Genomic DNA, 27269 nt, shown 5'->3' with positions numbered 1-27269 from the left:
AGTTCTGACATTGCTTTCTTGACATATTTGTATTTATGTCAAATGTGAAACAGATGATTTTATTCTTTTTCATTAGGGAAAGGACTGTGACATTTGTGGGGTGGAAATTGCTGATGGAGCTCTTGCAGTCCATGAACATCCTTTCAGGAAAAGCACCGCATTCTTACTTGGGAATGAGGTAACTTAATTTACACTACCAAGTGACTGCACTTGCATGGTTTAAGAATAGAAGACAGAGATTGCAAAATTGATGATTTTCTTGAACTATACTTGATCTTCTTGAAGTATACAGTATATTCTGACTTGTAGTTTTGGTAAAATTTATCTCTATTACGGTGCAATATTTAATTTACTAGCAGCAGGTTTAACATTTGATTTTATATTTCTGAATTTTTTTCTCATACTTTTTTATCACCAACTTGTTATGCACTGTAAAGAGGCAATTTGACATAGGAGTTGGTCTGTTCCAGGTTCTCTATGATATGCCTCATTTATTGTTTCCCAAGTTTTTCAAAAAGTGGTTTTGATTTTCTTTTATATGTTACTTATCTTTTTTGGTGCTTATCTTTACACTTAGAGGCAGAAAAGTACAGAGCACAGGTAGACCAAACAACATTTTTTAGTATTTGGTATTATAAAAAAAAGATTTTACTTTGAATAGAATTTTTGCACAAGTTAAATTTTAAGTTATATTGAGGGTTTTTCTTTAAAATAATATCCTAATAAGGTTTTAGTTAAAAACACACAAGGATCTCCTTAAAATAGTAGGCCATCCTCTGCTATAGAATGCCCTACTATTTTAGGGTCTGCAGCTTTTTACACAAACCCACTTAGGTAAATAAATTATTTTAAATTTATAACATTTTTTTATGATTAGCATTTTTGTAGGGTATTCTATCTAATTTTATCTCTACACACTTATTTGACTTGAAATTGCAAATTTAGTTCTTCTTCTCTATTTTTACAATTAGTACTTCACTTATCGGATTTTCATTTTTTGTTGAGATTTTCATTTTTAAACCTGGGTAATTGAATTCCATTTACTTTTGCCATACTATGTGAATGTTGTGTAAATGGAGTGTTACTCTGGTTAGGAGAATGATTGGAGTCAATTAAGGGTATCATCTTTTGCCAATTCTTTTGCAATCTACATTGATTAGGTTCAGGGATTTATTAGAGTACACAGTCATATTGAGGATGGCTGTACTTTACATTGTCTGTTTATTATTTTGCTGCCTTTTGTAGGTGATGTGATCCCATCCCATTCTTCAGAGGGATCACATGGACCATTAGGTGCTCTTGCTCACTTTTTAAAGTTTTGCTAGTCAGTGGTTAGCCCTAGCTTTTGTTATTGATACTTTTACAGATGCGTTGTCTTTGTTTCAGTGTTTTTATAGAGGTAAGTTGGTGGAGATCATCACGTTGTACATGGTAACCTACCCACTTGGGAGTTTGGTTTACAGGGTCAATATTCAACTGTAGCCTGCCTCTCAGTTACGAGTTGCAACTTATGTACACTTCCTTCTCCGTTCTAAGTGCCAACATTCATTTAACCTGCTATTCCTTGAGGATCAGACTTTTGAAGTGTCTGTAAGGTCTCTTGTGATGAACAGGTCACTGATACCAATTGAAATTTGGGCAATACTGCTCTCACTGTACAATGTCCAAAAATACTGGGGCCTAGTTGTTGACCCTGAATTTGATGAGGTTCTGCTACCCTTGGACATTGGTAGAGGACAACAAGAAAATTGTTTTGATTCTGTTGATGTGGTTCTGTGACATACGACAGTAGTGTGCAAAACTGCTTTAGTTGAGGTGTCGCTAGGATGAAAGCAGTTAAATATTTTTGATTAATTTAAGAGTAGCTTCTGTGTAAGCTGGAGGATGAAGCCATCTTAAGACGTATATGCCATTAACCATAAGTGACATGATATTCTATAGAAATGCAATAGTTAGGAACATTTATCAGGTTGGCTTATGGTGGCTAATCCTTTTTAAAGATGTGCAACGTTTATTTGAAGGGCTAACATTTGTCACTAATTAGGAAACTTAGTAGACATCTTAGAACTTGCCCAGTACTCACACGACTCATGAGATTTTTTCAAATCTGAGAAACTCAGCCATTTACAAGTGAGTTCTGGTGAATTTTACAAAGAAACTTGCAGTGAGTACCCATGAAGACTTGGCAAATCTGCAGCAGAAACTCATGTATGCAGAGTTTTGCTGAGTTGCCGAGTCTGGTGAAATTTGGGTCTGCAGAGTTTTGCTGCATCTGCGAATTTTTAAAATGTGGTTGACATGATGAAGCACAGTTGCAACCTGCCTTGAAACAAACTCACTTTGAGAAATTGTTCAATGGAGTAAAGTCAACTCTATCATCACAAAGTTTACAGTATATACTACCATACGGGGAGAATTATTTACAATATCGGACTCCATAACAAAGATAGCAGCAAGATTTTATGTAATACTATCAATTGTACTGTTCAATAAGTACAATGGTTATGTTGATAGGCACTATACACACACACACACAATCAAAGCACTTGATTTTATTCAAGTCCGTCCTTGGTTGTGAGAATCCTTCTTCATCCTTTGCCTTACCCTTGATATTCTCTTTTCCTTTATTTTCTGTCATTTGTCTAAAGGGGGCTAAATTCTCATCACCAGCCTTCTTGCTAGCTTCTGACTCCATTTGAGTTTCCTCTTGGAGAGAGTCATTCCACAATTTTTGAAAGGAAGGAAAGTTCTCTTGGACACAAATGCCCTAAACAAATGCTTTCCACAAAGATGAGAACTATTCAAAGCTAAGTGTAGAGGACTCCTCAAAATCTAACTCTCCACTCCGAGTGAACCTTCAGGATAATACGATCTTTGAGTTTGCTCACTTAGAAGATAATGTGTATGTAACTACAATATGCTAAGAGAATAAAATTCTTAGACTATAGACGATGAAAACATAGGTTATGAGGATCACTTGGACAACCCCATATGTTCTCTGCCTAGGACTCATGCACGGGTCAAGGTTGATAGCATGGCGTGCAAACGTCTTGTACGGACTGTTGACGTGTATTTTATACACAATCATACACAGAATAAAATACCAATAGGCATCTTATCCTCTCTTGAGAAAATAGTCTCTAACTGCTGAAGATCTGCAAAAAGGATCAGTTAGGTGGACTCCAAGGTTCTTTTAGTGGGGTCTCCACGTGTGGACAAGCTTTTTTAGTGGTATGATGTGATTTGCTGTTTCCTCCAAGGGGTCTTACGTATTCAAAGCTCGAAGATTTTACTAAACTAAAAGGAACTTTCAAAAAAAAAAAAACAAAAGGATAGGGTTTTAAGAGGTCTAATCTAGCCTAACCCTATGAATGACTTAGCATGGACGAGATTTGGCAAGACTCAACCAACTTCAATTTTGCCATAAGATAACAACTCAATTGAAATTAGTGCGATCTTCTAAGGTAATATGATGGTATTCAATGCATCAAAGACCAAGGATACTACTACGAAGGTACATATCCAAGACACGGTAATGATTGAAGATTAAGGACATCAAAGTGTTCTCCAGTCGACCACGCAAGGCTTTCCTACAATCAGCAAGAAGCTAGTGGTTTGGATTGCGAATCCTACCAAATATCAAATCTCACACTTAGTCTTTCAAATTAACAATCTACTTCGATTGAGCATGATTCAAGTACGCCAAACAACCATGAAGATAACTCAAGAAATTTGCAACAAAACACCATAACTTCAATATTTTATTGATTTCCAAGTCATCATGTACAACAATTGCTTGAATTTCTCTCTTCAAGGCTCAACCTTGCTACAAAATAAAAATTGCTTCTAACTCTAATCTCTCTTACATCAACTATTGACTCTTGCTCTATTGACTATTATCTGACTATTACCAAATGAAATGAAAAATGGGGGTATAAATAGCATCCCCAGTTACAATGAAAGGTCCAGATTGAAAACAAATCAACGGACAAGATCATGACACCTAAACCCTAATTAGGGTTTGTTACAAATGACCTCCTTTTTACTGAACAATATTAAATACATAGCCAAATATTAAATTCGGCACAAAAACCTAGGAGGTATCAACCAATGAGAAATAAGATGTCATGTCATCTGTAACAACCTTTCATCTAGAATCTTATTCCCTTTCCAATTCTCTTTCTTAGCATATGCAATAAATTTTGTCACGATTCCTTCGATTTCTGTGATTGGAATCTCGGGAAGATTCTTGATACTCTCTTCTAAGTGGATAACCTGATCGAATGCATCTAGAAGAGCTGCGTCCCAAGTAGGTTCAAGTTCCTTCGTTCTATCAATCAGGAGCATGGTGGCATACATCTGATCATACTGCTCATGTGTAACATCTGCGTCCTTGCGAAAGATGATCTTGATTCTATCCTCAAATTCTTGCATATCCACATCTGTCTCGACCTTGATCCTTCTGCCAAGAATGGTACGAAGTACCTCAAATACTCTGTCCTGGATCGGATTGATCACCTCCTCAACTTGGCCACATCTAACACTGATGTCCTCGAAGAGAACACTCTTTATATGGAGTAAGGTTGACCACTGAAACAAACTGTGAGAATCACCTTCTAAGATCCTCTCCTGTGCTAAAATTCTTCTGGATGTGTGTCTTATAACTTTCAAGACAGGGATGGTAACGTCCTTGGTATGGGCAAATGCAGCTACTGTTACCATCAATCTGTGGATTATCTCAAGAACTTGGATAGCCTGATGAGTGATCTTCGACATCCTTGTAACAAACTCTATGGCCACTGTATGAGATCTATCCATCCAACTACATGTACGCTGGACCAGGTTCCTGAATCTCTCTGCTTCATTGATTGATTGAAGGGGCAATGCTTGCACTGGTGATCTAACTGGATCCTGACGTCCCAAAGGTTCATTGATGTGATTGAAATATGTCCTCCATGCACCTCTCTCTCTCTCAAGCTTTCTATTCTTTTCCACTTCTTCTCTAAGCTTGTCTTTCAATGCTTCAAATGTGTCGGTAGCATCATCCATTGTCTGCTCTGCTGTGGACGGTCCTAACTCAATAGTCTGTATATGATAGTCCTCTGCTAGGATCTCACCCTCATATTTATCTGCTGCCGGTGTAGCTATCTGCAGTTTTCTGGATCCAGTCTCATCTCGAATCATCTTGGACATCTTCGTAGCCTTCTTCTTCTCTGTTATCACATGTGAACGTCCAACAAGGCTCTCTAAATCAATTGCACTGTCTTCGTCCTCTACGACGATCACCTTAGTCAATCTTTCTTTCAACCAATCTGGGATATTCGATCTTGTTTCTTGAACTTGAATCTCTTTATGTACTATTTCTTCTTCTCTGGGAGGAGATGTCATTTCATTATCATCATCTAAATCATAGTCTTGGAGAGATCCATCGGATGAAACATGCTGTGCCCGTCCTTCCTCCTGCCTGTCATTCTGTACCATAGACTCCATGGACTCTTCCACTCGAATTGTTCTATTCTCTGGTCTGGAAGAAGTACCTGGTGCTTGATCTTTGTTGGCCCCTTGCTTTTTCTTGGAAGGCTCTTTCTTTTCTGATCTTTCCTTTCTCTTCGAACCTCTCGGATGGAGATTGCCCTCACTGGCACATCGAAGGTTACCTTCACCTGAATTCCTAGGATTAGGATTGCCTTCACTTACGCTAGCTCCACCTTCGGCTGGTTTCTCTTCCAAAGTAAAAGACACAGCTACGCCTTGTTCTCTCAACTTCTGATGCTGAACGTCTACCCATCTGCGAGTACAAGACAAGACTGGTGCCATCAAAGCATCTAAATCCACGAGCTCAGGCTCATTCCAATTCAAACTTATTGTTTTGCTTTCTCTATCATAGGAAGACTGGATGTGCCTGCCATTGTCTTGAGCTTGGTCGGCCACTCTGTAAATCCTGCATTTCCTGATGAAATCCAAAGGCAATCTAGAATGTATCTTTCGTTTCACTTCAAGATCATCTAGGAGGTTCATCATAAAATCTTCAATTTGGTGCTCATGTCTAAATCTTCTACCGACCGTCTCCTCTAAATGTCCATGTGGATCAAAGCTCTCTCTCCAAGCAAAAGATGAAAAAGAATACAAGGCTAACTCCTTCTCTGCGTCATCCATGGCTAAGACATTAGGACATACCTCAACTGAATTACCCAAAATAATAGGTACCTGGACTCCATTCTGATGTCTGTGTCTGAATGCCTTCACATATGCTGCCAACTGCCTTGTTACTTCAAGTAACACAATTCTGTCTGTCGGGTACCTCGGCAACATGTATGGAGGTAAAGGACATCCATGCACTCTAATGTAAGTGAACTTGGGAAACTGAATGAACCAAGCACCGTACCTCTTGATGAACTCCTGGGCATCCTGAGATAATCTGTTGTGAATTCCACCTTGCAACGTCCTTGTGATGTTCATCGTGAAAGTATCATTGACTAACTTGTAGTTCTTCCCTGGCGGATGATGCAAGTAAGTATAGGATTCACAAGCTCTGACCTCGCCGGGTCCTCTTCCAATCACTCCTCTGTGAGGTAGTCCTGCGTACTCAACACTCCTGATCAAAGCATAGATGACGTATGAACTCATGTGGAAGGACTTAGTAGCCCTGAGTCTCCTCAACTGTACGTCTAAGCAATGGCTAATTATCCTAGCCCAATGTATTGTACCCTTTCCTTGAACAATCACCTGGATGAAGTAGAACATCCACTTCTCAAAATAGAAGGCATGAGGTGCTCCTGTAACTCTGTTGAGCATGGTAATCAAATCTCTGTACTCCTCCTGGAAATCAATCCTGTGCGGTGTGTTCGGTACCTTGCTTAGACGGGGATGACTCTTAAGTAGCCAGTTCTTATTGATTATGCTTAGGCAAGCATCTGGATCATCATCGTACACTGATCTGGCTCCTTCAATGCTCTTGTATATCATGTCCCTGTGCTCTGGAAGATGGAAGGCTTCACTTATGGCTTCCTCTGAAAGGTACGCCAAAGTGTTTCCCTCATTGGACACAATTGTCCTGGACTGTGGATTGTAGTGACGGGCACACTCGATCATCAACTCGTGGCACTGAATAGCTGGAGGAAAACCGGCCGCCTTGATGATGCCACTCTCGATTATTCTCCGGGCGACAGGTGATGGCTTGCCGATGTAAGGGACCTCTCGAAACTTCTTTGTGCTAAAGTTCCCCAAGTTGGTATCTCCAATGTTGCTCCACTTTGACACGATCTTGGTCTCCACTTCTTCGGTCTTCTGATCTTCTTTCATGAGAGCTGAGCGACTGGTGGATGCTCCCGCCTTCGGGGTCGCCATACCTACACAACATTTCATTATAAGAACTCGATTTTGCAATGAATAACGTAAATAAGAGAGAGAAGTTTTTAGGAAACGTCATGATAAGTCTCTAGAGTTATCATTTCCTAAAAAACAACGATTGAACTAGGAAATTCAAAATTCAACTTCAAAATTTGAAATATGACGATGAATGAATGAAACAATAAAAATTAAATCGCCATACCTCAATAGAGAGCTAACTCTAGAATGCAAAAAGGAAAAGATCGCCTAGGCAAAATTGAAGTATAAATGATCTTCAATATTATCTCCTCAAAAGATCAATTTAGCCACCTTTGGATCTCAACGTGATCTCCAAGTCCTTAGCAAGTTCGCTCAAATGGATCCTCAAGTTCGCACAAACAAATCTTCCAAGTCTCGCGCCTTTGTCGTGGTCTTCAATCCTTGGGAAATTCGCTCCAATGAAGTCTTCAAAATATCGCATCACCCTTTAATAGACTTAGCGCCACCTTTGGTTTAAATTCGCACCACACACATGAAACACTTCGCACTATCTTCGCTTTTCCTTAATTCGCATGTAGAGGGCAAAAATGATTATGTGAAAATGATATCTCTCACCCTCCATATATAGCGCTTGTATCCATTTATCCCTTAGGCCGACTTGGAGATAAAACCACTTTTTAAAATGATTTTTAAATTAAAATGACAAGGCCGACCTCCCTTTGTAGCGCTTCAAATTCGATTTTTATTAATTAATTAATTAATTATTAATGCCTTACGTTTTTTAATTTGCAAATTTCGATTTTAATAAAGGCAAAAATAATTAATAAAAGATCAACGCCATATTAAATGCTAATTAAATTAGATTTTCAATTTTATCGAACTTAGCATTTAAGGAAATTTGAATTGTTTATTTGGCGCCAAAACTATGAAAACAAAGGGGACGTACCTCATCGCTCTGGTCCCTTGGAGAGGGACAGGAGCGATTCATTATTTTGTCTTGATTTTTGCATTTTCTACGTTCAACTCCTTCATCTCCACGTCCAAAATCGATCATTTTATCAGGTTCTTCAAATTTGATTGCCTTGCATGCGTTCATAAGTGCCCTTGGGTGTTCATCGCCCTGGTCCTTGTCCAAAGGACAGGAGCGATCTTCAAATTTCCACATTCAATATGCATCTTTGACCTTCGATCTTTCATTGTGATGTTTTCCAAACGCCGTCCCTTGCCTTGCTTATCCTCGCCTTGCCTCGTTTTGAAGGAACATGAATGCTCTTGATAGGATCGCCCTGGTCCTTGTCCAAAGGACAGGAGCGATGTGAGTCTTTTAGCTTGACTTAGCAACGTTTGGACGTTCAAAACTCTTGCATGTTATCTTCAAACGATGCCTTAGACCTTATATAGCCTTATGAAGCCTTGACTTAGCACGAACTTGGGGCAAAATTGAGAATCCAAAGCAAATCGCCCTGGTCCCTTTGAGAGGGACAGGAGCGATATGGTCTCCATGTTCAAAACGATGATCATTTTACGTTCAAAATTTCTGTGTATCATCTTCAAAAGGCACGACGGACCCTCTAAGACCCAGCAAAATCTTGTCCTTACGTAAATCTTGCATGAAATGACCAATATACTTGACATCGCTCTGGTCCCTTCCTGAGGGATAGGAGCGATCTAGGTCTTAGTGTGCAAATCTCCTCATTGTGATAACCTTTAAGCGCTTGTGCTTGATGAAGACGCCTTGAAATGTCCTTCGCCACCTTGTCTTGACTTGGATCGATCTTAAACTTAAGTAAAAGGCAATATAACCATTGCATCGCCCTGGTCCCTTGGAGAGGGACAGGAGCGAACTACCTCTTGTGGCTCTTATTTCACTTTGTCAGGTTCCAAGTTTATATTTAACGGACTCGTCATGCTCTACTCCATTCGTCCATGCCTTGACATTGTCTGCAACTTAGCCAGAAAATCATTTATACCAAAAATCGCTTTGGTCCCTTCCTGAGGGACAGGAGCGAACTAGGCCTTTTGGGACCCCTGTGGACGTTTTAAAATCTTCAATTTGTATTCAATGAGTTCATCTCATGCTTTCTCTTGCTTTTGAACGTAAACTTGCCTTGGTTTTTGCCTAGATTTTGCCTAATGAAGGACATCGCTCTGGTCCCTGGGAGAGGGACGAGAGCTACAAGGTACCTCGCCCTGGTCCCTTGGAGAGGGACAGGAGCGATTTGGTCATTCTAGGTCATTCTCCTTCATTTTTGCATCTCAAATTATATTCATTTGGTAAAGCATCTTCCTTTGGACCCTTTCAAATTATCAAGTCATCGAAATCTCGCAAGGACAAGGCAAAATTGAATTTATAGCTCCGGTCCTTCACTGAGGGACAGGAGCGATTTTTCTCCTGGAGGCATTTCTGTGCTCATGAAAATCTTCAATTTATATTCAATGGAAAGATCTCGCCTCTCTCTATCATTTCCAATTCGTAATTCATCTTGACCCTGCAGGAATAGTAAGATATTTGAGAACGAGCTCTCGTCCTTCATTGAGGGACAGGAGCGATTTTGCTCCTACAGGCCAAAATATCATGATTTTACACATTTTATCACTTCACAAGGCGAAAACAAATCATTTGAAATGCCTAGGATCAAAAATCAAAAAGGTCAAAATTTGGTCAAAAATATTCAATCGGACAAAAATTCACATTTCACTTTCAACACTTAGACAAATTAAAGCTCTGCATCAACATTCCAATTGAAAATTAGACCATTCTGGCGAATTTATTTCATTCAAAATTTGCATCCTAGAAAAGGAAGCTCAAAAAAAGCTCTCAAAAACGACTGGATTCTGGCCTGAAAAGACAAAATTTAAAACCCTAAGGCTTGACCCTAAATCCAGACGACTAACTGACTAACAAAATCCTAAAAGCGAAGCGAAAAGGCGAGCGAAAAACGAGCAAAAAGAGGGGGTCCCCATTTGCAATGGGGCGATGTGTGAAATGGTCACAACACGGACGGAGTACGAAAGTCCGTACCAGATGGCTCTAGATAATAGTTATTTATGTTCTATAAGCTGAATATGATGAAATGAAATAACATAGCAGAAAGGAAACAACAAAACTTAATCGAAAGGACAAAGAGGGTAGCGAAATACTCACAATGGGTCCACAATATGAAGCCCTCCAACCCAAATAGTAGTGTCCTTTGCTAAAACTTGCACACATAACACCAAGGACGAAATGGTTGGGGCAGCTATGTTTAGAGGTTTGCCATGGTCAAACCTCCTTTTTGGTGTTTCTACCTCCCCGGACAACCTAGAGATGAGATTGTGACAACAAGAAGAATGCGATGGAAAATATGTTAGATTAATGACAATGAAATGAACAACTAGTTAACCCAAAGAGTTACCCTCCTTCAAGAACAAGAAGCATGACAACTTGTTGGAATGAAGGAAGCAAGGATCTCCAAGTTAGCGATCAAGAGAGCTTCATGGATGCTAAAGAGAGTGATTTCGATAAACTAGAGAGCTAGATGGATTGAAAATGAGGTCCAAAAAGGCAATATTAAGGGATTGGAAGTCGTTTCGACGTCGGTGCAAGTCTAAAGAGGCATTACATTGCTAGAATTAGCAAGTTAATGTCCCATAGCTTCAGTCATCGTTTTTTGTGGGACGAATGTGCAACATGCAGACGTCTCTGTGGTGCGCATGCCGAACCAAATGGTCAGGAGACTAAGCTTGACAGATGGCAAGGCAGGCTGATGGAATGGAAGTTCGATCGTCTTTAATTCAGCTAAAGAGGAGGCCTATGTGACGTGAAATTGCACAGGTGCAATTACAATATTACATTTTGCCCCCAATTTAGCAAGCATATCAAAAAGAGATGCAAGCTAAAGTAAAGAGAGAAAAGGGTTAGAAAACATATACCCAAGACGCAAAGGGGAAGCTGAGTTTTTAATTTTTGTAGAGTTGTCCCTAGGGAAGAGATTTGAGTCAAACCTTTGTAAGACGATACTAAGCTGTATCATTACAAAATTGAAAATTTAGACATAAAAGATCAACAATCATAGGCATTGGACATAGATTATAAGACAATGATCATTTAGACATAAGATCATTAAGACGGGGCCAGTATGGGTAGCAAGTTGTGTTATGCTAGATAGCCATACGATTGATAGGAGTGTGACTACTACAAATTGTTGCAAGGTGTGTGCCCTTGGTCTCCTTGTGCTGTGCAACGCAACTCTCGGTTTTGTGACATGGCTTAACTGCCTCTTGTGGATTCTATAAGTCTAGTGGTTGTATCGGGCATTAATAGGTCGATCTTTTGGTGCAACGACAACCGCACTTGTAACAAGTGGTATCAGAGCTTGGTCATAGGTTCAAACCCCTTGCTTGCGTTGGGGGGGGATTGTTGCAAGGTGTGCGCCCTTGGTCTCCTTGTACTGTGTAGTGCAACATTTTGATTTGTGACATGGCTTAACTGCCTCTTGTGGATTCTATAAGTCTAGTGGTTGTATCAGGCTTTAATATGTCGATCTTTTGGTGCAACGACAACCAAACTTGTAACACAAACTATGCTGTACGATAGCCACAAAAAAGATATAGAGATTAAAAAGACATAAATGCAGTGGTTTGGCCCTTGCGCTAGGAAATAAATAACATAGGTAGACTTATTTCGAAAAGAAATATGTGACAAGAGATCTGGAATAGCTAAGTGCAGATATGATAGCCCCCCCTTAGATGTGTTACACAAAAGGAACAAAAATCATTCTAAGGAGAAGAGATGTTGTGCCATGAAAGCATTAACGAGATGTCTCCATGGAATGCTACCTTGGAACAAATAGCATATGATACCCACAATATCTACAAAAACATAAAGAGATAGAGGGATCTGATTATTCGTGGTTAGTAGAATTTGAAGAAGAGCACATGAAGACAGATAAAATAAAAATTTGGGTCAACATGGAAGAAGGCCTAAATACCCCTACCACTTTGCATTGTCCCTAAATGTCAAAACTCAAGATACAACAAAAAGAAGAATAATAAAAAAAATAGAGGAAGTTATCACAGATATTGTATGCAAGTAACTATGGAGTAACTTGGGTCCTTCAAGAGAGCACAAACATATAAGGACAAGTACGGAGGAACACGAAACAACAAATACACTCTAATCTAAAGATAAGGGAAGCACTGCTCTAGTAGTCATCACTTATTTGATCATTGCCCCCCCAATCTTGATCATACAAGGAGAGAGGACAAGCCCGAAGAGACATGATCACCAAAGCAGTACTAGGCGTCTCACCAGCAACAAGAGCCAAGGATGAGGCTGCCTCGACATTCTCATCCAATACCTCTTGTGAGGAAAGAGTCAATGATCGTGTGAAGATAGTTGACAATGCTGGAATCTCCTCTAGAGAATCAAACATGCACCTCTCCAAGGAAGAGGGAGGTGACTCAACTAGAGACCTTTGGAAGAGGGGCAGTGACAAACTCCAAAGAAGGTGGAAGCTCCTCAAAAACAAGAATTAATGTAGATAAAGAAGCCGTAGGAGATGATTTCTTATGACGAAATTCAGCAATAGGGGCAGGTTTGAGGACCCCAGGAAAGCTGTGATGAAGATGCGGAGAAGAAATAGGAGGAGCACACAAGGCCACACTAGACACCACTTGCATATGGAGCATGTCTATGGGCTGCAAAAATGGAGGGATATTAGGAAGAGAGGTGATAAGAGGTGGTTCTAAGGAGGGAAAAATGAACACTTGCACTTGCTTTGGGCAAGGCTCATTAACAACCCTGAAGCAATTGGAAGCAACATAGAAGACAAAGTAGAGATAGGAGTGGAGACAACAGGATTAGCAGAAACTGGAATAGGAATGGAAGTAACGAAAGTGGAAATTGAAGACTCACCCTTAGTCTTCAAAGAAGCTTCATGTTCTTTAGCCATTGCCTATCAACGATGCTTACGCTCATGCGCAAGCTGGTTTTGACGTAGATGGGCTCCAAGAACAGAAGCCTAAGAAGAGGCTATAGCATCTCGCATCATAGGTGGGGCCTTCTATGCCATTGCTGAGGGAAGTCAAGGCTCAACTGATGAAATAGGTGGTGCCACAAATGGAGGAACTGTAGACTTAGATGTAGACACCTTTCCCCTTTTTCTCTAGGAGTAGTCAAAGGAATAGGAGGACCCCTTGGAGGTCGAGAGATAGGTGCCAAAGGTGAAGGGTGAACACTTGTCCTTGCCATACAAAGTAGGGTGAGGGATATCCACAAGGATGGGAAGCTCAAAGGGAGGGCGAGACTTCGACTTTGGCAACATGGGTGCCTTTCCTATTCTTGTGCTAGCCACAGTCAAAGGAACATAAGACACCATTGGAGGCTGCGTGGTCTTTAGAGGACGAGGAGGTGTACTTTGAAGACTGGGCTTGTCTTTAATTCTCGACAAAGAGGGAGCAAAAGATGAAGCACGTTGTTGCATAGGAGCAGACTAAGATGGAGAAACAAATCCAGGGTGAACTAAAGAAATAACAGGTTGGGCCGACTTAGGTGCTAACTCCTTGGTCTTGTAATATGCTATATATAATAGATCTCCACGGGGTAGCATAGGTCCAACAAGAGCAGGTCATAAATGATCAAGAGAAAAGCCCCCACTCAACACTAGTGGCTTATATCCAGTGTTTAGGATAGTATGCATGGTGTCCTCATGAGGAAGCTTAAGACAATTGTGCATGATTGAGGGGATTGCATCCATAGAAAATGCCTAGCTTCACTTGGAATAAGTTAGACTCAAGAATGACAACAATTGTGCTATAAATTGCCTTGGGTCTCACAAGGATTGGCAAGGTAGTGCATCACATAGTAGGAACAAAGAGACCAACATGTGTACAAATGATGGCCTTACACTCGTCATATTTCATCCTGTGCAATTCGTTGATAAAGAGGTCCTCGTTTGTGATCACATCGTCTTTGCAAGAGGGATCAACCATAACACCTGTGACAACATTACCCTTTATCTTAGCAGGGATGTAAAGAGGAGCAAACTCTCCTCAATATGGTGAATCATGAGGTGTGAATGATATATTAAGACTTTTGACCTTTTGACTCGAGAGAGAGATCAGAATGATAGTAACCATAGTCACTTGTGGATAGTCGGTTGGTGGAGGGGAAGATTACATAGAAATAAAATTAGTTTAATGCAGGGGAAAAGGATTGATGTAGATTTGCAACTCATTGTTTGTTTTATCAACAAACTTATTTGCTTTTTGTTTCTATCTCTGACTCGGATGGTACCGTTGTTTGTGTGGTCTTGGACTATATGTCTTAGATGCACACAGTGCTCAGTATCATGCCTAGGCACACGGTGATATTGATAGATGTTAGAACCATCATACTAATGAGGGTATGGTCTATTGTCTTGGAGAGGTTAGATCTCGGGAAGGGTTACTAGGATATCCTTTATAACTTTTGCAGGACACTCAAATAAGAATTAGATAGTTTGGTAAACACTCAATTGTGTTGAGGCTCCTATGTGTTCTTCTCAATTGCTTGAGGAATTGTTATTACATTAGCAATTGCTTTGTTTTTCTTGGACCCACCCGAGGAAGACGTAGCTCGAAAGTTATTAGCACGAGAATTGTTGGTGGAATACAACAATTTGAAAGTATTTCATAAGCAAATTATTTAGATTGCGAAGATAATTTATGCATCATTAGGTGCAAACTGGGCGAAAATGTGCTTGATGATTTGGTGGATGAATTCTATTATTCTAATTAAAACATGTGCAAATAAATTTATAATCGGGTATAGATGTTAAAGAAGAAATTTGTTAATACTTTGAGTTACTGAAAATAAAAGAAGCAAATCACACCTATGCAGTTGAAACTTTCAGCAACAAAACAAAAAAGTTAGTAGTTTGGTATCACAACTTGAAGCGTGGCCCACCAATTTTCTTTAGAAAGATACACACATGAAAGCTAGCTCAATGGATCAAAACAAGTATTGAATAAAGCTTGAATGGGATTAGAATCAATAATTAGTGAAGGAAAAATATATATTCATGCAAAAATATTAAATAATGCAAGAGGTCAAGTCCATGCATGATGAGCAACTAAGTTCATGTGACTTGGATTTGTGCAGATAGAGGCAAAGCTATATATAACTACTCTAGTACACATATCACTGGTTAGGATCTTTTGTTGCTTAAGTTGTAACTGTTTTTTGGCTGTTAAAGTTCCTCCACTTTGTGTCTATTTGATTACTGTTGACTTTTGTCATTCTTGGACATTAATATAACTTTTCTTTATCTTGACATATAAAGCTAAACCCAAGAAAGGAATATGCAGTTATAACCTAGGACGAACCCTTAAACAAGATAGAAGTAGCTATAGCATGGATACCCAATGTGATTTTTTTATCAGATAGCTTTCAGACAGAAGCTCTATACAGTTTTTTCTTGAGCTAGCACCTTCTTTGAACCAGTATATGTAGCTGCTTGCTCTATTGATGATTAATATATTGTTATAAACTGTGTTACTGGGTTCTCTTGGAACTCCCTGATACCTCTATGGGTCGGGTCCAGGGTCGATACGCCATTGGGTTTGCCTAGTTTCCCGCTCAGGCACTGAAGGCTCCATGTGGGTCCTTGGCAGGACATTAGGTGAACTCAAGTGAATGCAGGGGGGCCACCCAAAGAAAATAGAAATTAAAAAATTATTTTTTAAAAACATTTTTGTAAATAAAAAAGTGCCAACTACCTAATTTCCCCCTTAAGAGATAAAATTGTGGAAATGATGCATGCCATGGAGGTTTTTGTGGCTTCAAAGGTCCTCAACCCCGTTGGGGTCTCCATTCCTAAGCCCCTACTAGTTATTGGGATCTCTTGTCACATAAGAAACTTGATTACTATGAGAGGATGATGAGGAATTGGGATCTAACTGTTGAGTGTGCTGATTTAGATTTTATTGTTGCACAACTTGCCAAAAATCTTTTAGATTAGGCAGCTTCTACATATGAGATGGCTACTGGAAGTGGCTTTGTAACTCATTGTGATTCAATTCAAATTAAATTGAACCAAGTGTTGACTTTGATGCTCTCGATTGAGAGTAATATGAAGATTATTGAATATTTATTGTGATTTTCATTGTGTATTGTCATTTGACAAGTAATTGAATTATGAATTTATGAGTTGTTTTTTTTGTTGCAAATTATGAGGTATTTAGATATTCTGTTTATTGGCAATTATGAGCATCACTGTCTTCATATTTTATAGTTTATATATAGCTGAACCATACCTGAACCCAAGGGAAAAAATCTATACAGCTGTACCCCTACCTGTACCCATCCCCATTCTAGGACTGACCACTTAGGTGATATCTTTTAAAATTATACAAAATATTTAAATCTTTTATTGTCTCAAAAAAGATGTTTCTAAGAGAAACATAAACAGGAAAATTGGTTAAGCCCCCTGTAAAATGACACCGGGTAATGTAACTCATGGCAAAATTGTAAATGGTGAAATGGCACAAAATGGCAGCAGGATACAACATGGCAATAAAACATAGGGGTTACAGCTATGAGATGATCCCTTCCACAGGCTTTTCAAGAGAAATCATGGTGACCTATTTTTGGGACATTCCTTGCCTCATACATGAATGTTTACCTGTCTGGTTTGGTGCCACTATATTTTCTTTGTAACGTTGCATAGATTCAGTGAATTTCCAATTTTCCATATGCATAGAACTAATAGAGAAATTGACAGGATAACTAATGAATTGATTGATAGTAGATATGAAGAGGATTGGTATTAGCTTGCAGTAGATAGATGACTGTGAGGGTGATTGATAACTAATGATGCCTCTGAGAGAAAACATCTGCGATGGGATTTCATTTAACTGGCCTGAATAGATAACTAAATATGCATCTGAAAGCAAGCAATTGAGATGAGTTCTATTTTGGCGTCCTGAATATGGTGGCCTGAATATGTGACAAACGTTGTGTCTGAGAGTGAAGAACTTAAATGTGATAACATTGTACTGGACTGAATATACAATCATGGCATTTTGAGACATGGTTCTACCTGACCCTGGCATGGTCTCAGTTATAGTTCATTTATGGGGTCAATAGAAGGCAAAGTCGGGCATTTCTTTTGTTCTTCTCCATATGAATGTTTTGTATGTTGAATGGGTGATTTTCGCTTTGTATTCTTTTTTTCTGGTACAGCGTAATTTTTTTTGTTTGCATTCATATTGTTTCTAGGATTTATTTTTTTTAACATCAAGGTGGCCTGAAATGAGATATATCAGGTAATCTTTTATCCCAGACTACAAAACCCCCTTGATTTCTACTTGAGTCTTTTGGGGCATAATCTCCATTGAGCTCAGGTAGCAGTCAAATCACCTACTAAATTTGGATAAATTTTAAGAGACCAACAATAAATTGAGAACTACAAATTAGTCATTGCCCTATTTCTGTGATCCATGATTCCTAGATAGTTGTCCGATTTTTTGATTCTCCTTTTTTTTTTCTAAAATCTTAATCTCTGTTGGTATAAAAATGTTCTCTTATGCAAGGAGTTTAATCAACAATTTGTTTTCCACCCACAAAATCTCTAATGTACTTATACATGTATTTCGTAATGGACATTGGGAATATTTTAAAAAGACATACCACATTTAAAAAAAATCTTTCTCTTTTGGTATAAAAATGTTCTCCTATGCAAGGAGTTAATCAACACCTTGTTTTGCACCCACAAAATCTCGAATGCACTTGAACATATATTTTGTAATGGAAACATTTTAAAAAGATGAGTACCACATCATAGTGTTACAACCTTATTTTGGAATTCAAGATGGTGTTGCTGCATGATGAAGTCCTGTGTTTACCAGCTTGTGTTTTCAGCTTTGTAAGGATTACAATCATAATACCCCTTAAGTTCTACAAATTCTTGTAGTTTCTTTGATATCACCATGCACATAAAATTTATCGAATTTATAAATATGCTGACAGATGTTTTATTTCTGCTTCTAGACCCAGCAATTCTATTGTGATACTGTGACCTACATTTTTATAAACTTATGCTTGCAGATGTTTTTTTTCTATACATGCTAATACAAGACTATTTGTTTCAATGCTTTTTAAAGGGGACAGGACTTTCAAGCAAAGAGATGGAAATTTGTGACTTCTTTGTTTACATATCACAATATGGTTGTGGCACGGCTTCACTAAATGTCACTATAGCAGCATCCATTGTCCTCCATCACTTTGCAGGTAATCAATATGTAAATATTTTGAACAGTCTTACAATTGAACTCATGTACTGTGTCCATGTGGGGAGAAGCAATCACCGACCTTTTAAATAGCATAGATCGTTGATAGCAAAGGTTGATATGAAGATATCACTATGATATCACTGTTCCAATTGCTAAGTTGCCGATTTGGGTTCAGGTTCAAGTTTGGGTTTGAAGAACCAGTTTGCTGGTACGGCAAAATTTTGAAATGGGGTTTGGTTTTGTTAGTACAAACACACACATATTAATACAGTCTATAAGCATGAATTAAGATTAGAATGCAACATAATATCATATAAACAACAAAAACACCATAAACTTGTAATCATAGCATCGTGATCATAGTTCATACCATCATAGCATCATATACTTCAAGTTCAACATCAAAATATTAAAATGATAATATCAAATTCAAGTATCATTGTTTCAAAATTCAACTTGCAACAATTGGAACATTATACCAAGTTTAAACCATCTAATGGATTCATCTTATTGTTGCAATAGCAGTCAAGAATAGCACTAAGAAGATGAAAGACTAATTGCTAGTCAAGAATAAATGCAATAGCAGTCAAGACTAACAACAAAAGTCTTTCACGGAAACAACTAATGCCATTGAAGATGAAGAAGAAGAATGAGCAGTCAAGAAAGTGAGCTCAGGAAACTGAATATTTTTGTTGCTTTTCATAAGCCGAGGATTGTAAATCAGAATGAGCTAATGCATAGGTATTTTTCTGTTGTGATTGAGCATTGCTCTAGTACATTGTATAAGGTTAACAAGTAAGAGGCCAGAACTTAATTGTTTGCTCTTAATTGTTTGCTGCTCTGTTTTATCTTGCTTCAGACATAAAAAATTCGAATAAATCTATCAATTGTCTGTTGTTGTTCTTAATAATTTTAAGTCTTAAATCTGCATAATAACTTGGAAAACAATCACACAAATCTGCGAGTCTGAACTCATTGCTATAAATTTTTGCAAAAAAATGTTAATTTGGGCACCCAAGTGTCCAGGTTTACCCTGGGTTTGCCCTGGATGAACCAGCTTGCCTGGGTACGAACCCTGAGCGAACCCAAAGGCGAACCGAATCAGGACCTGAACCGAAAACAAACTGGACCAGAACCAGGGGCCCAAGGCAACGAACCAGAATCTAGCATTTATTCTTGATTCTTACTAACATTATGGAATATTCTTGCTCTTTTATCTGTGCATGCAGTAATTCAATCTAGTTTTAGAGCACAATTTACACTACTTGACTGCCAAGGTGAGGTAATTATATGCTCTCTCTAGTTGTAATTACAATCTAATTGAATAAAAGCAGAGAACATCTAATAGGGACCAGAGTATCCTTGCAACAGTATCTATCCACTAGCAAGAGATATGTGTTAGGGATGACAGTTTAGGGACCAATTTTTGGGGACGGTAGTACATTTATACATGCATATATGTGTGCCTACATCCATACATGCATGGAAACTCAAATTTTTACAGGTTTAATTATACATGACATCAAAATCTAAGATTAGACATTCATAAACTATTATAATGTAGCAAACAAATCAAAGGTTTTAAAATGTAATTTACATAGTTGATAGCAGTACAGTAGCAACTAAAAATTAAAGGAGAAATTTTTGATGTCATTGTTCAAACTCAAAGTTTCTGATAGGCATAGTACTAAGTATAATTTGTACCTCATATGTGTTATTAATTTCAAAGGAGCCCTTTAAGTTTTGGTCACTTTGTATATCAAGTTGTGGCTTGTCTAATGGATCCTTGACCAATCCTGGCTTCTCCTTTTCAATCCATTTAATATCTATCTTACCAGGTACGCCCTTAAGGCTTCCTGCAACTGTACCAGGTATGTCTAGGTACAGGTTCGCCCGGCGGTATGCTTGGGTATGTACTGGGTGTACCCAAAGGCGCTGAGCACCAAAAAAAAAAAAAGATTGACTTCTTTTTTGCATCCAAAAACCCTAAAATGCCCCTAAAAGCATCATTTCGCCCAACACAAAAATCATTTTGCTCTCTTCAATCTCTCTTTCCTCATTTTCTCTAAATTTTTTTTCTTGGCGTCATAGCCCCTGAACCCTCTCTATCATTGGGTTTTTCTCACATCTAACACCTTGTGCAACTTATCATTGCTGCCCCGCAAACCCATAAGAGTCTTCACTCTGAAACCCCCACTAGTTATTGTTTACAAAATCTGATAGACAATTTACCATTTCAAATGTAAATTGTAATGTAAAACCATTAGGTTTGTAGTGAAAATTTTGCAAGTAGGTGCAATGGCCTTAGTTCATTTGAGAAATCAATTAAATGGAGTAAAACACAAAGTTGTTTATTTTGGTGATTCCATTTCATGCCCATTATTTGATTCCGACTCAACAAACTGAGGCTCTGGGCACTATTATTGTTTTCGATATAGAGAGAAATGGCTTGATGGAATTGGCTCCAGATATATTTGAGAACAGTAGGAGGTTAACCACAACGAAATATTTATACAATCTTGAATTTGTTGCATTAATTAAAAGGAGCTATTTCAATCATGTTCTATTTATAAAAAGCAAGTTACTGTCAGATATCTCATAGATGGATCATTTATATTTATAAGCTCTAGAGATATTTTTGGAGTAATCATTCAGTTCAATGGGAGCTATTTTTTAATTTTAGCTAATTTATATACAATTGTAAACTTTATTTGAAAGACAAGTCAAGTAAACTTGATTTGTTTTAGTGGTGAGATCTACATGCAAGGTTCCAGGATATATGTGGAAACCTTGTAATTTATAAATAAATGCTTTGCAAATTATAGGAACTAGTGGTGAATTTTGTTATGCTATAATTTCATTGTTTGAACTATTTTCTCTGTTTTATGTGAGCAATCAAATTCTGAATGTTGACAAATACAAGTTACAACTCTAGACATTGTACTAATTGTGTTTCCTGAATGAGTGATATTTGTTGAGTACTCCACCATCAATATTCTTGTTTATGAATTTTTTATGTTTTTAATTTCAGCAATTCTATCTTTCTTGTGTGCATGCATGTATTTCTGCTCTCTTATGATTTCATCGGAAATTCTAGCAACCATAAAATCCCCCAAAACTTAATATATTGGTCTTCGATGTTGTTTCAGCCTAATCTATACACAAATGAAAAATATTGTTTTCCATGTTATTTATTTTCACAGTATGTTAAAAATTCATATCAGAGATGTTATTTATTTTTGAAATAAGGGAACCTCACTTTATAATAGAAGAGTGGTTTCCTCCTGTTCTGCATGCTTTCTGTTTTGTCCCACTAGAAGAAAACTCTTTTAACAATCATAAAGCACCATGTCTGTCATTAATTTGACAATCATGAAGCTCTGTGACTGTCATTAATCTGTTACATGGATAACTATCTAGTCACTTTGTATATTTTGTGAAAGGTGTCTCAACCTTGATTCTAATGCTAAGATTGCAAAAAGTGTGATTTTTTTTAGGCTGCAGGAATCAGGTAGCCCCCTCCCCCATAAACTACAGTGCACGTGACATTGGCACGACACACCCTCCAGTACCACGTGGGCTGGGAGGAGACTGAACTTCCTGAACAAAAAGTGTGATCTTTGGATATAAAATGGAAAAAGTCAATTTCTGGGCCTTAGGGTTGGGTTTTTGCTAAAATAAGAATTCCTGGTTGCTCAGCACCGCGCATGTGAGTGCCTGTTGTGCAGATCTTTTGATTTCTTTAATTTAAAGAAAAGAAAAAAACAGCCCTGATCAGCCCACTGTATCAAAAGTTACGGCCTCAAAAAAATTGCAGAGGAAATGTAAAAAGTTGTTGGACACATAAAATAGCTATTAAGAAGAGTTACAACTATTGATCAACTTATGATTCACATTATGAGACATCATAAGGCCTCTTTTATTGGGGGATAATTTGGATGCCATTTTTGGGTGGTTTTAGCTTATGGGTTTGTAATTACCATTTGATGATTTTGAGTTTTGTATCTCCTATATATTAGGTGCTTGAAATATAGGCTGTGTAAAGCTTTGTAAATAGTAAATACTGCTAAATTGTAAGACGACTCCAAATCTCTGGTTGGTGATACTCTTGTGAAAGCTTGCTTTGTAAGTGTATTATAATTGTGGTTTACTGAATAGTACATTGAGCTGCTTTGGAGAGGGGGGGGCTTTTCTTCTGAAAGGGTTTTCTCCACACATAGTAGCATTATACTATATATTGTTTAACTTATGTTTTCTGTAATTGTTAAAAGATTGAGATTCGCACAATGCTCTTTAGAATATTTGTGTAGGAAGCATTTCTGCATGCTCTGCTTCCTTTTAGTATAGATATAATGGACATCATTGTCATCTTTCTCCAATGATTGCTTCTATTACAATAGTATTTTATTGACCAAGCACAAATGAAATATTTTTGTAAGGAAGTAGTAGATAGTGGTGTAAACTGGAAAATGTTAGTTAATTAAATATATTCATAAAATAAGTTTATAATTAGACATTTGAGTATCAAGGTGCAGAACGGGCAGACATTCTCTTGACATATTCATGGGTGTGTAGTTGTACCCTGGTTCCCAGGATATTGTTGAAATGCTCTCTAGATGCTCCAGAGATGCTCACACGGTCCTCTGTATTTCCTGTACTTGGATATGTTGGGGGATAGCCTACATCTCCAAGACAAAAAACATGTTGCATACCATGCAATATAGTGCCATCCTGAAGCTAGTTAATGCTAGCAACCAGAAGCCTTTAGACAATGTTAATTGTGGTGTACGCAAGGTTAGGTTATAAAACTTGATATGACAACCATTTTACTAGCCGTTATGATTTTTACGCTTTAGCTTGAGCATTATTAAGATATATGAAGATGAGGCTGAAACTACATGCTAATTGGAGGCACTAGTATGCAGGTGGAGTAAAACTGGGACCATATGGATTGGTCCAGTCTGATAGATATTAGCAAGTGCATAGTGGAGGCATTCCAGTGAATACTCAATACTTTCCATATTATAGTGAATCAGAGAATTGTAGCGATCTGCTTTGTACAAGGAGCCCCTAATTTCCAGCAAGAATGATCGTTTAATATCTTCAAACGTGGATCTTGTGCCCTGAGTAAAACCAGTACTATAGTGTATTTTTTTGAAGTGAAAAATCGTGATGCTAAACTTCATTTCATTACTGCAGAGATTTAAAAACTGAAATGTGTGGTTTACCTTGAAATGAGATGCTTGTACTTGCTATTATTATACTTATGTTAAAAACTTCAACATAAAGATTGTGGAAGTTTGGTTAGTTCATTTTTATTGGCGGTGGCTATTCTCCATACAAAGTACTATGCTGTACAGCCAACATCTAAGTCTCTTTCAGGAATATTGGGGGACAATCTAAGCAGATACTTATTATCTTGTATGATTATTAGTATTTCTAGGATTTGTCTCATGTCTTCAATTCATGTTTGTCGGTATTTTGTGAAGCAATATATTCTTCTCTCATGAGACCATTTCCTTCAGTTTGGGCAGGCTTTCCTGAAAGAAGGCGAGATGGTCAAAAATTTGTGGTAGCTGAGAAACCAGCAAGACAAGGTCGGAGAAATTTCTGTGCAGAACCAATTGAAGTTATTGCAAAAGAACGCAAAGATAAGAAAGAGGCTGGCTCACATGATTGGTTGGATGATGCTGGAACTGACAGAAGTAATCAGCATAATGAGATGATTGAAGAGTCCTTTTCTTGTATGCATGAAATTGAAAATAACACTGAAACAAGCCCATTAGATATGTTGTTTCATTCTGATTTGTAATTATGGTGTAGTATTTGGCAACTGGCATTATACTTGCTGCAGGTGGCAGCTAGTACATGCTTGGAAGATATTATGGAAGCACTTCTCAATCTGCTAAGAACGCTTGTTATTATTAGCTGCAGAAGTGTGGCATTTCAAGTGGGCTCATTAAAGTTTTACTTTTGTACTTGATTAAATCAGACAACCTGATAGTCACTAAGGATAGATTTACTCTTGGTCATTTGAACAAATTCAATCACAATGTAATCATTACAATAGGCATGGGCAATGCAAATTGAAATTTGCTGTGGATTATGTTTGGAAGTGCAGTTGTGGCTTTGGTTCTTTCCATATCTTTGAGTAAATGTGGGAGTTTGTTTGTCCAGAATGAAGTATTTTGCCAATTATTTGCTGTACATTGAGAGTGAATTAGGGCGAAGTGTAACGTATCACTAATTATTATCAATCATTGTACCTTATGACAAGTGGTCTATACATCGTTATATGTGTCATGCACTCCTTATTGTCAACCACCTATTGTTTATTCTATTTAATCTCTGTATTTTACAAGGTCTTAAATGATGTAGATGGACATTTTAGGTATGTAAAATTAAAACTGGATATTAATGTTCAGAGCTAAAATGGAACTGAATTCTTTTATTTTTTTATTTTACAAACTGAAACAAGATTACATGCTTATGGAGAAAACAGAATCCTAAAAGATTCTATCCAACTGCCCTAGATTTACTGACTACCCTACAGCTAATCTATTCTTAACAGCACTTACACAGCTGTTCTCTTGTCCCGTCCTTTAAGGTAGAAAGCTTAAATGTAAGAGTAATTCCTAAATATATGGCTATCATTTCTGCACAACACTCCCACTCACATATTTCTCAATAGGGTTGTACTTGTACATTTAGTCCTTTACAAAACTCAAAGCTTGTTACTTGGTAGTGCTTTCATCAATGCATCTGCCACCATTATTTCAGTTGCACTGTACTCCATTTATATGAAGTTTTTCTAATTTGTTCACAAATGAAATGATACTGTAGTACCTGTGTGCTTAATTTCTCATGATAATTTGAATGTTAAATGATGGCAATGCTACTTTGGCTGTGTTGACGTGTATTTTGTACACAATCATACACAGAATAAAATACCAACAGGCATCTTATCCTCTCTTGAGAAAATAGTCTCTAACTGCTGAAGATCTGCAAAAAGGATCAGTTAGATGGACTCCAAGGTTCTTTTAGTGGGGTCTCCACGTGTGGACAAGCTTTTTAGTGGTATGATGTGATTTGCTGTTTCCTCCAAGGCGTCTTACGTATTCAAAGCTCGAAGATTTTACTAGTCTAAAAGGAACTTTCAAAAAAAAATGGAAAAAGGACAGGGTTTAAGGAAGTCTAATCTAGCCTAACCCTATGAACGACTTAGCGTGAATGAGATTTGGCAAGACTCAACTAACTTCAATTTTGCCATAAGGTAACAACTCAATTGAAATTAGTGCGATCTTCTAAGGTAATATAATGGTATTCAATGCATCAAAGACCAAGGACACTACTACGAAGGTACATATCCTAGATGCGAAAATGCTTGAAGGTTAAGGACTCAAAATGTTTTCCAGTCGACCACGCAAGGCGTTCCTACAATCAGCAAGAAGCTAGTGGTTTGGATTGCGAATCCTACCAAATATCAAATCTCACACTTAGCCTTTCAAATTAACAAACTACTTTGATTGAGCGTGATTCAAGTACATCCAACAACCATGAAGATAACTTAAGAGATTTGCAACAAAACACCATAACTTCAATATTTTATTGATTTCCAAGTCATCATATACAACAATTGCTTGAATTTCTCTCTTCAAGACTCAATCTTGCTACAAAATAAAAATTGCTTACAACTCTAATCTCTCTATTTCACTCTTAACTCTATTACCTATTACCAAATGAAATGGAAAATGGGGGTATAAATAGCATCCCCAGTTACAATGAAAGGTCCAGATTGAAAGTAAATCAATGGACAAGATCATGACACCTAAACCCTAATTAAGGTTTGTTACAAATGACCTCCTTTTTACTGAACAATATTAAATACATAGCCAAATATTAAATTTGGCACAAAAATCTAGGAGGTATCAACCAATGAGAAATAAGATGTCATGTCATCTGTAACAACCTTTCATCTAGAATCTTATTCCCTTTCCAATTCTCTTTCTTAGCATATGCAATGAATTTTGTCACGATTCCTTCGATTTCTGTGCTTGGAATCTCGGGAAGATTCTTGATACTCTCTTCTAAGTGGATAACCTGATCAAATGCATCTAGAAGAGCTGTGTCCCAAGTAGGTTCAAGTTCCTTTGTTCTATCAATCAGAAGCATGGTAGCATACATCTGATCATACTGCTCATCTGTAACATCTGCGTCCTTGCGAAAGATGATCTTGATTCTATCTTCAAATTCTTGTAAATCCACATCTGTCTCGACCTCGATCCTTCTGCCAAGAATGGTACGAAGTACCTCAAATACTCTGTCCTGGATCGGATTGATCACCTCCTCAACTTGGCCACATCTAAAACTGATGTCCTCAAAGAGAACACTCTTTATATGGAGTAAGGTTGACCACTGAAACAAACTGTGAGAATCACCTTCTAAGATCCTCTCTTGTGCTAAAATTCTTCTGGATGTATGTCTTATAACTTTCAAGACAGGGATGACAACGTCCTTGGTATGGGCAAATGCAGCTACTGTTGCCATCAATCTGTGAATAATCTCAAGAACTTGGATAGCCTGATGGGTGATCTTCGACATCCTTGTAACAAACTCAATGGCCACCGTGTGAGATCTATCCATCCAACTACATGTACGCTGGACCATATTCCTGAATCTTTCTGCTT

General features: G+C 37.9%; 1 protein-coding gene across 1 annotated transcript in view; it reads left to right on the top strand.

The window, feature by feature from the left end:
* LOC131056024 (uncharacterized) overlaps positions 1–24688 on the top strand; it is a 41454-nt gene extending 16766 nt beyond the window's left edge. The window contains exons 2-4 of the mRNA XM_057990336.2: positions 77–178; positions 18454–18580; positions 24108–24688. Of these exons, the coding sequence (XP_057846319.2) occupies positions 77–178; positions 18454–18580; positions 24108–24394 (516 nt within the window). The 3' untranslated portion in view covers positions 24395–24688. The remainder of the gene's footprint in view (positions 1–76; positions 179–18453; positions 18581–24107) is intronic.
* The last annotated feature ends 2581 nt before the right edge of the window (positions 24689–27269 follow it).

Source organism: Cryptomeria japonica, chromosome 9 (assembly GCF_030272615.1).
Source record: "Cryptomeria japonica chromosome 9, Sugi_1.0, whole genome shotgun sequence".
NCBI classification, from domain to species: domain Eukaryota; kingdom Viridiplantae; phylum Streptophyta; class Pinopsida; order Cupressales; family Cupressaceae; genus Cryptomeria; species Cryptomeria japonica.
Note: the sequence above shows the minus strand (reverse complement) of the source record. Positions and strands in the feature narration are given on the sequence as shown.